The sequence below is a fragment of the Ceratosolen solmsi genome, unplaced genomic scaffold (assembly GCF_000503995.2).
Source record: "Ceratosolen solmsi marchali unplaced genomic scaffold, CerSol_1.0 scaffold13, whole genome shotgun sequence".
NCBI lineage: Eukaryota > Metazoa > Arthropoda > Insecta > Hymenoptera > Agaonidae > Ceratosolen > Ceratosolen solmsi.
Genome location: NW_011948418.1, coordinates 2,383,593 through 2,397,737, shown reverse-complemented (window position 1 = coordinate 2,397,737; position 14,145 = coordinate 2,383,593). Strand labels below are relative to the sequence as shown.

The 14,145-nt window shown below is 39.3% G+C and overlaps 4 protein-coding genes across 4 annotated transcripts in view; 1 reads left to right on the top strand and 3 right to left on the bottom strand.

The window, feature by feature from the left end:
• Positions 1-1,326: 1,326 nt before the first annotated feature.
• Positions 1,327-2,400, bottom strand: LOC105360097 (uncharacterized). The gene is made up of 2 exons (XM_011496887.1): positions 2,069-2,400; positions 1,327-1,969 (listed from the first exon to the last, which is right to left on the bottom strand). The coding sequence occupies exons 1-2, from the start codon at positions 2,373-2,375 to the stop codon at positions 1,359-1,361; spliced, it is 918 nt and encodes a 305-aa protein (XP_011495189.1). The 5' UTR covers positions 2,376-2,400; the 3' UTR covers positions 1,327-1,358.
• A 32-nt stretch (positions 2,401-2,432) lies between these two features.
• Positions 2,433-7,523, bottom strand: LOC105360346 (protein translocase subunit SecA-like). Its single transcript, XM_011497237.1, has 9 exons — positions 7,127-7,523; positions 6,707-6,956; positions 5,960-6,290; positions 5,237-5,744; positions 4,249-4,658; positions 3,697-4,129; positions 2,962-3,438; positions 2,554-2,848; positions 2,433-2,466 (listed from the first exon to the last, which is right to left on the bottom strand). Exons 1-9 carry the CDS (start codon positions 7,521-7,523, stop codon positions 2,433-2,435), a joined length of 3,135 nt encoding a protein of 1,044 aa, XP_011495539.1.
• Positions 7,524-7,783: 260 nt separating this feature from the next.
• Positions 7,784-8,737, bottom strand: LOC105360345 (uncharacterized). Its single transcript, XM_011497236.1, has 2 exons — positions 8,318-8,737; positions 7,784-8,005 (listed from the first exon to the last, which is right to left on the bottom strand). The coding sequence occupies exons 1-2, from the start codon at positions 8,735-8,737 to the stop codon at positions 7,916-7,918; spliced, it is 510 nt and encodes a 169-aa protein (XP_011495538.1). The 3' UTR covers positions 7,784-7,915.
• A 2,714-nt stretch (positions 8,738-11,451) lies between these two features.
• Positions 11,452-14,145, top strand: part of Dhc16F (Dynein heavy chain at 16F) — a 30,322-nt gene continuing 27,628 nt past the window's right edge. Inside the window, exons 1-7 of the mRNA XM_011497235.1 lie at positions 11,452-11,633; positions 11,727-11,814; positions 11,901-12,033; positions 12,224-12,416; positions 13,357-13,498; positions 13,588-13,827; positions 13,910-14,066. Of these exons, the coding sequence (XP_011495537.1) occupies positions 11,452-11,633; positions 11,727-11,814; positions 11,901-12,033; positions 12,224-12,416; positions 13,357-13,498; positions 13,588-13,827; positions 13,910-14,066 (1,135 nt within the window). The remainder of the gene's footprint in view (positions 11,634-11,726; positions 11,815-11,900; positions 12,034-12,223; positions 12,417-13,356; positions 13,499-13,587; positions 13,828-13,909; positions 14,067-14,145) is intronic.

Sequence of the window (14,145 nt, the reverse complement as noted above, 5' to 3'; positions counted from 1 at the left end):
TACACACACACACACACATATATATATATATATATATATATATATATATATATATATATATATATATATATATATGGTAATTGTATTAATTATAGTAATATAACTGATAAATTACTACCACAAAGTTGTTATGTGATTAAAATATTCCCCAACGTATAGAACTCGATGAAACTCGACATTTCAATAAATTATCTATCATGAGTGAGAGTAAGTAAACTAAGTAATACGAACCGAACTGAAGACTCAAACATACTCACATTATATCATTATCGAATGTATTTACAATAACACGTTATTTTATATGTTCAATATTTTCTCTCTTGATTTAGAAAATAAATACGTACGAAAGCCAGATAATGCTCCATCTTTAGAGTATCTCATGATTAAGATCGATAATCTATGAAACCGACTTATCATGATATTTTAAAATACGCATTCTCTCACCACCATATACTTACTCTGCGTTATTAAATCCGATATACATATCCTTTATTCGCGCTCGTCTCATTATTTAATTATAATATTATGCATAGCTTACTTCGTTCTCACGGTTTCATTTGCCTCGATGAATGAATAAATATTTTCATTAAAATATATTACCGCAATAAGCATAATAATATAACACTGAGAAGTTAAAATCTAATGTTAATTTAACGAATTATTCAATGACATCTTGGCACACTACGCTTATGGGCATTCTAAGCATACATGGCGTTCATTAATAATCATAACAATAATGATATAAATAGGATATATGATATAAATAGGATATAAATGTTATTCCTGTTTCACGCTTAGTCAATGAAAATTAGAATCTTTATATGTATACGAATTATTTTGCTTATTACGCAAATGTTTTATTTTATTTTCGTTATTCTACAGTATTCTCAATATTTACTATCATTCAGTATCACTTGTATTAAGATTCGCATATATTTGGATATTAAAGACATCTAAAGAACAAACAATGAAGAAACCCAATAAAATAAATATCGATAACATTTATGATACTTATTGCGTTTAGAGTCACGAAGTTGCGGTTCATTCGCCATGAAAGAAAAGAGTTTATGTGTAACCAAAATAAGTAAAATTAATAAATTGCATTTACAATTCTTTTATTATATAAATATTCTATGTTATTACATAAATATAAATATACATGATTGACGTGATTCTCTGCTCTCTCCTCTCTTCCCCCCCCCCTATCACTCTCACTCACTCACTCACTCACTCACTCACTCACTCACTCTCTCTCTCTCTCTCTCTCTCTCTATCTATCTATCTCTCTATCTCTCTATCTCTACTTATCTCTCTCGCTAACTCCGTGGATGTATCAATTTGTACGAGGATTTCGTGAATTAGCAAATCTCGTGCTTCAATTTAAAGCGTTTCAAGATCAAGTTATATTGCTCCTGACTGATGAGTCGGCCGTTGGTTAAGACGGCCGAAGCCTCCGTCAGTCCCGAAAGGCTTTCGTCCTTGCAGTACAGCAACATCTGTACGATGGCGAGGCTGTAATTGGCGAACTCCTTGCCGAATGATCGATAAAGGGCCGAAACGGCGAGGATATCCGATATGTCCTTAATGAGGGCGAGCCAAAACTCGCCCTTGCAGAGCAGCTCGCGTTGCTTGCTGCAGTAGGTGCCAGTGACCTCGAAGCGCAGCTTCCGAAGTGCCCGGTAGTCTCGCTCGAGCATAGCTATGGCCGGCATCTGGGATTTGGATATGGAAGCGTAGGGCGTGCCTTCGTAGTAGGACGCTGCGGGGAAGACGTTGAACGCGAAGAACTCTTCGCTCTTAGGGAAGTGAGAACGTAAGCTCTCGTGGGAGCCACCGAATTTTTTCGGGCACACAGTGGTTAAGTAGATCTGAGCCTTCGGGACAAGCCGCGAATCCCCAGGAGTAAGCAGGAACTCTGCGCGTCTCGTCGCCTCGCTTGGCTTGCCTTTTCCATCGTTCCTAGTTTCCCCTGAAATTTTGTTGTTGTTCTCGTTGTTGTTATTACGAATCGAGAAAATCGAAATTCGCTCGATTCGACCATTGGGATTAGATGGATAGAAGATGATACCTTTTTGCTGAGAATCAACGATAAATTCGACGAGAGAGCCGATGACGGTGCTTGCGACGTTGCTCTCAAAGAAGTGCGGAGCCAGGGCCTCGGGCACGTAGATCCTCCTCGGCCAACTCGTCGACTCGTACTCTCCGTTATCGAGTAGGAGTCTCGCGATATTCGATATGTGGGTGGAATTCACGGACCTAAGGAGTCTCGCGTTGTCGGTGGCTCGCTCAAGCAAGTAGTACGACTCCCTGTAACACCTGACCATTCGTAGAAATATTTTCGAGCAAACGTCCATGTTCAAGTGGCCGGAAACCATGAGACTAATTATGTAATTCAATGTTTTGCCTATAATTAAGAGAAGTTTAAAATTAATTTAAGCTTTAGGACCGTTGGGGTAATTGTCGACTCTAAGGGAAGTAGTCAATGTCAAGCCAAATCAAAGCTTTTCATTCCCTTTTGAATAATAATAAGGGCAAAGCGATGATTTATGGTGCCTAAAGACATCTAGGGTGATCTTTCGGTAAGTGTTACCTTTCAGGTACTCGGTCTTCTCGAGCAGATCGTCGATGTTATTGGTCTCTTTGAAAAAAGCGAGGACTATCGAAGCGACGGCTTCGGCCACCAATACACCGGCGACGTTTGCCACGACGAAATTCAAGGGCGGAAAGGCGGTTGCTCGGGCCATGAGCGTCAGTGCTCCGAGTATCTGCGTTTTCGCCTTTGCCAATGTCGAATCCGGCACGATAGCTATTTTCTTCAGGCTGTAGATCGTTTTCAGCCCCTTAGCACCTGCAATTCGAGACAAACAAAAAGAATCGCAACGGGACGCTTCACTTTCTCTCATTCTCCCACTGATGACAATCTAATAACGATTGAATTATAAATCCGTAGAAATTCATTACCTAATTCCGTAACTTCGGGATCCGTCAGCAAATTCTTTGTTTGCTTCTCCTCTTTCGTCTCGGGCTTGAAATTTTTCAAATAATCAGACATTCGCTTGCTAATGATTAAGCTTTGTGCCTCGGCGGCCTCCAGATACTCCAGCAACGCATCCACATTACCGCGATGAACTTTCAAGCAAGTAAGCTTAGCTATCAAATGCTTAACCAGTAAATTCTCCTTCTGATTTGCCGACGACGTTATTAAGCGCTTAAAGTCCTCATTATAATCATCATTGAAGTAATGACTCTCTAAATAATTGATCTCCTGAGTCAGTCCCGTATGGGCAATCGTCAAATATTCCAGTATCTCGGAAGTGTATTTGCTCCACTTCTCACCCACGTGGGACTCGCTCGTGAAGACTTTGTATAGAAAGCTTCGGAATTTGGATAGTAAGGGGCCTTTCTCTTCGATGGTCGAGTCAAAAAGCGTGATAAATGCTAAATATTAAACGAATTATGAGTTAAACGAACCGATGACATTTGTCTTAGGGCTGCTTTTATTTAGACGTTACACCCTATCGACTGCGGCAAGTCATTGAATTTTTACCGAATTTAATATTAATTTCAATTTGCAATGCTGCAAAGGGAACGTTAAGACTTTTCACACGCGTCGTTCGTCAATCATCCATTGAATGATCATAGACCAACAGCCTGAAAATATCAAACTTATTCATAATAATTGAGATTGACTTTTACCTGGGTACATAACATTAGCATTTTTACTCAAACAGATGGCGTTGACCAGGGCGGCCTTTGCTTTCTCCATTTCGTCATTTTTAAGGAAAAAATCGGCTTGCAAAACACCATAAAATGGATTGTGGGATATCGCTCCATCGATTATTTTTCTCGTCAGCTCGTGATTCTTAAATTTGTAGAATACAAAACTGGCCTCTTTCATTGAAAATTTCTTTCCCTCGAAATTCTGATTCTCCAGCCAGAAGGCCCAGAACTCCTTAAGATCCTTCATCAAGTACGAGTGGCCCCAGGTTATCACATTATTGTTCTTCAATTCTTGACAAAGATCGGAGAAAAGCGCGAAAAGAGCGTCTTCGTACCTCAGCACGTCAACCTTGGACCTCTTGATGTCGCTTAGCCTCTCCACCTCCATTATGTCGATTCTCCGATTGATCTGCGGGGCAGGCAGGTAGAAAATAGTGGAAAATCTCACACCTCGAGGAGCTTAAAATTAACGCTTTGCAAGATAAATAGAGATATAGAGAGATATAATGAATAAGAGGCTTCTCTTACTTCGCCAAAGTCAATTGCCTCGGGATTCGTCGTGTCGATGTTGAGCTTTTTTATTTCGCTCTCGCGGACGAGGAGCTGAGCCGAGCCGCGATTTCCCTGCCTCGAGGTGCGGAAGTACGCCTGATCCTTGACTCTCTCGTTATCCGGACAGAAGCCGACGCATACGTGGAGGCCGCCCATCTCCTCGAGCTCGGACGAGGTCTTGAAGTCGGCACCGCGACCGGCTATATTCGTCGCCACGATCACATCTCCGGGAGCTACGATCTCCTGCGTCACGGCCGCCATGTCCTCGTCTTGGAACTTTTTTAGCCGGATCTTGCAGTCCCAGGGCAGATCCTTCGTCGAATCGAATAGCTCCTCGAGTTGCAGGAGATCGGCTATCGTCTTACAAATTATCAGAACCGCTCGTCCTGTGTGCACAACGGTATACGATAATCATTGTTATCCTTGTCGTCTAAAGCTTCCTTTGAAATGGTTCATTTTTTTTTTCTCTATTGAATATTCGTGCAATGAAATAAATATTTCAGCCATAAACTCTAATGGATAAAAGTAACTTTGTTTATTTTGGAAACTTTTACGTAAATCGTCGTCGTCGTCATCGTCATAATAATAATAATAATAATAATAATAATAATAATTATTATTATTATTATTATTATTATTATTATTATTGTTATTATTATTGTTATTATTGTTATTATTATTGTTATTATTATTATTGTTATTATTATTATTATTGTTGTTGTTGATTGCGTGTTGTTGTTAAATATGAATTGAAATACCAACCGAACAATGATGTTGCTTTATCAAGTCGTTAAGCACGTGGAGCGGTGTTTATTTTCAAAGTGAACGATCGTTACTTAAAGTATTTTAGGAATATTTGAAAATATTTGAGTATTTCCGAAAAGTCCCTCGACACACACATTACTATGAAATGGCAGGAAATTTCATTTTCATGAAAGATAAATTAAAACAAGACTCCCCATACCGGTACTGCGAATCAGTCCAATAGTCGTCAGGACGACTTCGATGCTCCAGTCATCGTCCGGCACGACGATCCCCTCGTACTCTCGGAACAGCTTGACCTTGTAGCTCGGTACCCGGGCGTAATCGATGTTGTAGATCGAGGAGAGGAGCTCCTGCTCGGCCTTCGAGCCCAGTGTCCCCGTCAGCCCAAATATCTTGTTCCCGTACTTGCCAATGTAGGCGTAATTTGAGACGCAACTGCTGGTGAGGCTCTCGGGTGTGAGCCGCAGGTTGTGCTTCATCTGGACGAATTGATGAAGCCCGTAGGACCAGACGGTGTTTTTCAGGGTGACGCCCGTGTTGCTATAGTCGACGGGGACGATCACCAGCTGCCCCTCCACCTCCTTCACCGAGTACTGCTCGTTCTCGTGGATGAAGTAGCGGGCCCGAATCGCGTTCCCGATCCACTTGGGGATCATGCCCTCGGCGTATCGTAGACAGTGGCTCGGCACGAATTTCATGCTCAAGTCCTGCGGGGTCAGAGGGATGGGAAAAAACTTAGGGCGCTACGTCATCGGGCACCGAGGTATATTAACGCGACAGCCTCGCCATTTTTACCAAGCCGCGGCTCCGGTTTATCGAAGCAAAAATGACGCGGCTACTTGCGATAGAGGATGAGAGGAGGCTGAGGCTGTTAGTGGAGCATAATATTACACGCTAGGATAGCTTATCCTTCATACTGGACCTTCAAGTTTTCCTTCATTCGCTCCTCCATGCGGCCGATCATCGACGCGTCGAAAATCTTGACGAATTCCCGAACGGCCATCTCCTTGGAATTATCATAAACTGAAAATTCCTTCAGCCTCTCTTGGAAATCGTCCATTAGTTCCGACTCGACGATCAACAATTCGCTCCAGATTCTCAGGTAAATGTATTTGAGATTCTCCATGCCGGGAAAGGGGGTGGATATTTTCGCTATGTGTCGGCCATTGTCCACCAACATGTTGTCCACTTCGTCGAGTATGACGCGACCGAATTGACGTCCGCTCATCGTCCCCAAGCCCTCCGCCGTGTCCCTGAAGGGGCAATAATCGATGCAGCAATCGATAAATACGATTTTCCCTGATTCCCTTTCTCGCCAAAGTGATTGTTCGCGGGAAATCCTTATATTGTCATAGCAATCGAATGATAGAATGATAGATTTGATAATTATTGACTCGACACGTTACATACAAGCACAACTCTTTCCGGGGATACTTGTATTCGTATAATTTAAAAAAAAAAAAAAAAAAAAAAAATAAATAAATAAATAATAAAGAAAAATGGGACTTTCCTATTATTGATACCCATTATATTGATAACGACTATAACAATCCACATGGCCACTAATTTAAATTTATGGACCAATCTAAATTTATGGAAACACTTGTTTTCGCATTTCTTTATCAAAGCCGTAGAAATAATCAATTTACGAGCTTGTACTCCCATGTACCTTAAATAATCAAATTGAAAGTCGCTTATGCTCCCGTAGACTATGTCGGCCTGGTAGCACTTCCTCGAGCCCTGGGCATAGCTTTTGTCCGTTCTATTCGTATCGACGCTTATGTTGAATATCGAGTAAAATGACTTTCTACTGTTTACGCCATCTTGCGCGAGAAGGCCGTTGCTCGTTATGACATCGATCGTTTTCTCACCCTGCAGGATCATTATTGTAGCGAGGAGCGAGACTATTACCGTCTTACCTATCAATAATTGAGCGAGAAAATTATAGTTAAAGCAAGTACGTACGTAGAGAGTCTCTTATTGCATTCGGTGGGGGTGGGGCGGGGGGGGGAGGAAGAAGTCAAAGGTATTTTCGATGATGAGACTCGACGACGATGGAGGGAGTCGAGATTCACGGACGCGTACGTACCTTCGCCACTCTCGATCTGGCAGAGCTTCCCCCGATAAGAGACGGCCGTGTTGATAAAGATGAGGACCGAGAGTATTTGGGGCGCCCGAAGCCGCTGACCACCGGTGGCCAACTCGTTCGCTCGGTCCATCACCGCGATCGCCTCGCTTATTTCATCGGCGTCGAAGATCCTCTCCTTGGCCTTGCAGGCGCTCGCGTAAACGCCAATCTCGGGGATACCCCTCGTCGCCCATTTGTCGTAATGTTCTTTTATCCTCGCGAAGCTCTCGCTTATGTTCGCCTTCGATTGGTCCACTGACTCGACTTCCTCGCCGGATTCTTGCACGTCCAGAACGAGCTCCGACATCAACTGCTCCCAGCTCTTTAAATTCTCGTCCGCGTCTCTTTTCTGGCCCATTTCCTAAATTACAAGCGCGACACACCTACTTACTGGTCTACTACTACGCTTATTGGCCACCCACGCTGGGCTGCGCACATTTACCATTGAGGCAAATTTATGTTAATCGACAATGGAGCTCTTTGATAGAATAGACCCTTTGTCCGCCATTCGTGTTAAAGAAGTGACGAATTAGCCGAGATAAACGATCGCGAGCTTAAGAAATAAGAAATAAGGGACAAACCTTGCCTGCATCACACTTGGACTTTGCAGCATCCAATCCCTTTTCAAAATTCCGAGGGGAATTCGTTGGCTCGTGGTTGGCCCTCGTAAATTCCGGACGCCTTGGCATTTTATGCCGTTCGAAATAAATTTTGATGTTATTGTAATCCAAATTTAACATTCGATTGATTTTAACGAGCACTTTCTCCAGCTCCTCGTTCGTTTCGGCTTGAGCCAAAACCGCAAATATTTTCGTGAACTTTTGCATCTGCTCCGGAAATCTAAAAGTATAAATATGCTCAGGAGATGAATAGTGCCGTTAGCGCTTAAATAATTACGTTCGAAAGTTATTAAAAAAATTATTACGATAAAAATGCGATACAAATGCTTTCAATTGCTATTATTGTGTAGTTTGAAATTCATATGAAATTGTCAATTGGGAAGATGAATGCTCGCACGTGTATGAATGTAGGGTGCGAAGGAAAAGATAAAAAGGAAAGTTATTTGTTTATGCCCGTTAATTATCTGCCGGGACATCGTAGCGATAATGCAACGTAAATCACAGACCTCTCTTGTATATCTAAATTATAGACCTTGTTGCCATTGCCCATGTCGACGAAGTCATTTTCATCGAATTTCAAGGACCTCTGAACCTCGGTGTGCTTGTAAAAACTCTCCCTTGCATCCTTCAGTGATTTGAGCGTCTTGTGGTCCGTCTCGTACCTCGGATTTTGATCCTTCTTCCTCGCGTCGCTCTTCAGCAACGACGTGTAAGTGCTCGACAGGACGTACGTCTCTCGCAATATCTTCGAGCAGACCTCGAGAAATATGCACAGGTAGTTGCGAAACTTTTCGTAACCCTCGTCGTCAACGAGCTCCCTTGCCACCTCTTCCAATCCGGAGAGAAGGTACTTCTGCAGCCAAAGACGAAATTCTCTCTTGACGCTTTGTACGCCATATTGAGAGCAGAATCGCACCTTCTGGTACTTCTCGACAAGCGGCACCTTAAACATTTTTTCTTTCCTTAAAGTTTCTAGCTTTTTGTTCTGCCGCTATTTTATCAAACTTAATCCACTGTCGGGACCATCGAGAGAAAGAGAGATTGAGATTGAGATTGAGATTGAGATTGAGAGAGAGAGAGAGAGAGAGAGAGAGAGAGAGAGAGACAGACAGACAGACAGAGAAGATTAGTTGGATAAATCATAAGTAAGTTTAAAATTTGAAAGTCGGCCTAAGAGAATGTTTATGGATTTTGCCATGACAAAAGGGAGTCGTGCAACGAAAACAAAATCTCTTTCCGAGAATTAACAATAATAACGTCGGACAGTACGGGCATCGCACGCGCGAGAGTACGGTACTGCTATCCATAAACAATAAACAATGTTAAAAATATCTTTACGATCTACCGTGAGTTTATTTAATTTCGAATAGTCGTTTCGATTGGGAGAAAAAGGTGTAAAATTAGCTTATGGTAATGCCAGGACCACGAAGGCCGAACTCACCTTGATGAGCTCCGACTTCAGCCCCTTCATGAAGACCTGCAGGTTCCTAAGGCATATAGGCCCGGAGCTGCTCTCGTCGCTCTGCTCCGTACCCCGGTGGCTTTCGAAGCGTATCTTCTCGCTCTTGAGATGCTCCCCGATGCTCTCACGCAGCTTGTCCGGTATACGAGCGCCAAGGGAGTCCTTGTACAGGACGACCAGCGAGTCGTACAGGTGGACGATCGCGAAGCAGACCCAGTGCTTCGCCCCGTTCCTGCACACCGCGAAGAACGGATCCTCGCGTAGCTCGATGGCCTTGACCTTGGCCAGGGCACGACTCTTTGACGGCTCGTTGGAGATGACGAGGCCAAATTGCCTTTCGAAGTCATACTCGTAGATACCTGCCAGGTACTCGGCCACGCACAGTATCTCACTCTCCTCGTACTCCTCGCTCGAGGCGATCTTACGAAGCGTCTCGGCCGTTATCTTCTCGCTCAGCGCCTCCTCGGACATCATCGCTCGCGGCCACGCGTCCTCCCCATCCACCGTCTCGGTCATCACCTCCACGCGATTCTCACTTGCGCTTCATAGCGCGGACTGACTGGCATCGACATCCGGTCCCTCGGTCGGAAGAGTGTACGCGCGCGCGCGCGCGCTCGTTTGGCAATCCCGTGGGAAGACTGAACGAGCGAGAAAAGCCACCGCTGGCTCGAGGCTCGACGCAGACGAGGGTGAGATATTTTTAGCTGACCGTGTGCCAGCTACGCGAGACTTTTAAAACGGAACGCTAACACTATTTTAAAAATGAGACCAGTAGAATATAAGATAAGCCGAGCCATTCCCAACGACCATCCGCTTGGGGCTTAATTCTTTACGTTCGCTTAATTCTTTACGTTGGATAGCCACGAGGATTTTTCAAGTTTTTTTCCAATTCCCCTTCCCGGCTTCAATGTGTCGATGCAATCAATGCAATATCGAATAAGACATAAAGTTCATAAAATCCAAATTATATGTTGGTGAATTATATGTGTGGCAGGCATTGGTAGTGCATTTGACGACTCTTGATCAACAAATTTTATCATTAATAGCCACTGTCATTAAATTACTGTCATTAAAGCAACGATTTATTCATTTTATTCGTGTGAATTATACTGGGTAAGTATGTACGATCCATTTGTACTCGTTATATTTATAAAAACGGATTGCAACTTACAAATGGAATTTGTAAAGTCTAAATTGCAGCATGAAACACGTCAGATTATCGACTTCAAAATTCTTCACTTTTTATGCATATAAACGTGTAATAAAGATAATAAAGGAGACTCCTTTTATGCCTTGAATTTGTATCTTATTCGTATGAATTCAATATAATGTTCAGAAATATGTTATTACCTGCTAATTTGATACTGATGAATATATTAATTATCCTGATAAGACGCGATTGAACGTATTTGCAAAGCTTTAGATACTTTAGAAGTAGATAATTTCCAAAGGAAATATCAAAGGACTATCGAGTAATAATTAAAATTGTGATAAATAATTTTTCGTCGATTAATCTATCCCCTATTTTATTGGACTTTTAATCGTAATATTTCATCAATAATTGTAATTACTTTGATCGATTAACTTCTTAAAATTCGGTTAAAAATCGATAAAACCAACGCCACTTGGAATATCATGAATACTTGTAACGACTACCGAAATGATATTAACACAAATTGTATAATCAATTTTCGTCTGAGAAAACGAAAATCCGAATAATTTCATTCCCTCATCTTACATCATACATCCAAGAAATTTCATGTAAATTTCTAACGAAATAATAATGATCGAAGATTCATAGATATGGAAAGATTGGCGCTAAAATGCTCATTGTCAAGCATAAAATTATATCGATACGAGTATCAACTGAATAATCCAAATGTACTTTAAGTCGCCAAATTTAATCTATTCTCGTAAAAATGTCAAGCCGAGTCAAGGGATCGGTTTATCGAGTCCACGCGCACGTATCGTCGAGCCGTCCCAGTTCCTCGGCACCTTGGCGCTGCTCCTGCACTTGCAACATTATGAGGATAATTCATTTGTTGAGCAGATGCGATTGAGCGGCCAACTTCAGTTCTCTCGCCGACGATGCAAATGAAACGTGTGACATAACCCGGTTCATAACCATTCCAATAGCAAATATTCAAAAGCATGCCTATATGATAGAATAATTGTTTGCTATTAGGTTAACGCAAGCGTGTACAATGGATTTAAGGAAATTCGGTGGAAAAACCAATGGGAGCGAAAATAGTTGGGAGTTCGAGGATTTGAATTCCTCCAATAGTGGCTCCCGCCTGCAAACTGATAAAACTTACGTACGCAGGAATTTGCATACGGACAGGCCGAATAAAAGATTACAATACACTCCCTCGGACAGATCTAAGCAGTTCGTAATTGAAAATTTTTTTGAGGACATTCCGTGCAATATCGTAATAATAATTAAATAACATCCATTGATAAAGTCAATTCAATTATCTAGAATTCCATGGGAAAATGAGCGCAGATATCTTACGCCAGAAGGCCAGTTAAGGACAAACAAGAGACAAAGGGATGTCGAGGAGCCTACGGTACATAAGAATTAATCTCTATAAACTAATCAGCATGATAATTCAAATCGGCAGCTCATCGATATTGTTATTAAAAAATTTTACAGGGAGAATTTTCCCAGCAACGATATGAGGCTAATCAGGAGGTTTTCAAGGCCTTCACTCCAATACCCGAGATCGAGGATAAATTGTACGAAGTTCCTCGCAAAAAGACGTTTATTAAGAAGAGGCCGAAAAAATGTAAAGCTCCTATAATAAGCTTACACGCAAGCTCCAATAATTATGTTCGCGTAATTTAAAAAATACAACAATATAGGGAAAAACAAAATTTATTGCAATAATAATGTCAATTTTGATTTTAAATGAAATATCGACTATTATAAACTTTTAATGAAATATTTATATTAACAATATTGCTGAATTTCTGCAGTTTGTGTTGATCCGAAAGGCAAAGTAATAACGATGGATTCGCCAGCCAGATCTACTGAAAATCTAGAATCACCAGTCTTTGTCGATCAATTGGACTTGATCAAAAATTTAAAATCTAATCCAAAAATCGGATTTTACTATATGATTTACGCAGTTGATCGTTCATCGGAATTTTTCAATCCATATGCACTCAAGTAATAAGCTATAATTAAATTTTACTCAAAATAAAAATATCAATTGTATTTCATTGTCATCTTTGTAATTTAGCAAATGAAATAATATTTCTATTCTCTTAATATCATGATATCTAGTTAAATCCATGTAAGTAATTAATTTTTTTTATATAAAATTAATCGATTAATTTCAATCACCTGCTAAGAAGTTTAAACTTTAAACAATTGGAAATTTTGTATCCATCGAATCGTTTATTTATTATAATCATTTGTTCTATTATTATATAAATCTTAAATGAATAAAGTCTTTTAAAACTGCTCTTAACAAAATACTTTGTGAATAAGTTTCATTATATATATCTAAAAATCTTTATAGAAGATAAAATTTGCTATTCTACCTTGTAGATATAATAATGGAATATTTTAATTTAATTAATTTATTAAAATTTGTATATTGAATAGTTACATTAACAATCAAAATATTTTGTCGTTATTTCACGAGTTTATATTGTTCGTATTGTTGTTGCTGTTATTATAATTATTATTATAGACATAATTTAGTAATCGCAAAAGACGTAAATGAAATGAAATTTGTATTTAAACAATTATTTAATTATTTTATGTTTAATTATTAATAAGTAAAAAAAATTAATTTAAACGTGTATTGGGAATAATTCCTTCAAAATGGAAAAAATTATTGAAAAATTACAAAACTTGGATTTATTACTATTTTATTTAATTTATATATATATATATATATATATATATATATATATATATATATATATATATATATATATATAGTTAATGAGTAATGTCAGCCGACAAATATAATCCTAATTTATATGAATAAAATATTTTTCATTTATATATCTTTTTATACCATATTTCACAAATGTAATATCGCAATATTCGTCAAAATATTTATTAAAAGTACTACAATAAAAAAATTATTTCACAGAGTAGTACCATATAAACAAATTGATAAAATTTACATGACGTTTGGTGCTAATGGAATTACGCAATACAATCCACCCGAAATGAACTTTACGCCTATTGACCTATGGGAACAAGAATATAAATTATATGTTATTCTTACCAAGGTAATTGAAATGCTTTCTAAGCGTCCTTCTAAGCATAATTAAATCAAAATTTATTCATCCCTATGCATTGATCAAATTGAAAATGATAGATTAAGACTTTCAAAATTTATCGAAAATGGAAAACCATTTACGTTTGGAAGAAAGTTATATTTTATATGAAAATAAAGCGTGCCATGAATAATATAAAAAGAAATCTATTTTTCTGTGATTCGAAATTGTATGAAACCATATTAGAGATTAAAAAACTTAGCAGTATTTTTCTCAATTTATCTTTTATTGATACAAAGATAAAACAACAAATGAAGCTTTTTCAGTTCACTGAAATACAAGTTGGTTATTTGGCTATAAATCTACAAAATTATCATAATGACAGAATAAAATAAAATAAAATAATCCGATGTTCGTTTTAAGCTTGCTAGACTCGAATTAGTTTTTCATAAACTTCTAACATTTCGACATACATCCGCGACTATTCTACACAATATTTGTCTAAAATCGTTTTTGAATGCTGGATTTACACCGAACGATACGAACCTAAGAATTGAGCAAACCGTATATGGAAATTTAAGTAAATAAGTACATAATCGCTTATATAATTCGCTATAATCGCTTATATAATAGATGAAAGAGAAATTTTTTCTTTTTTT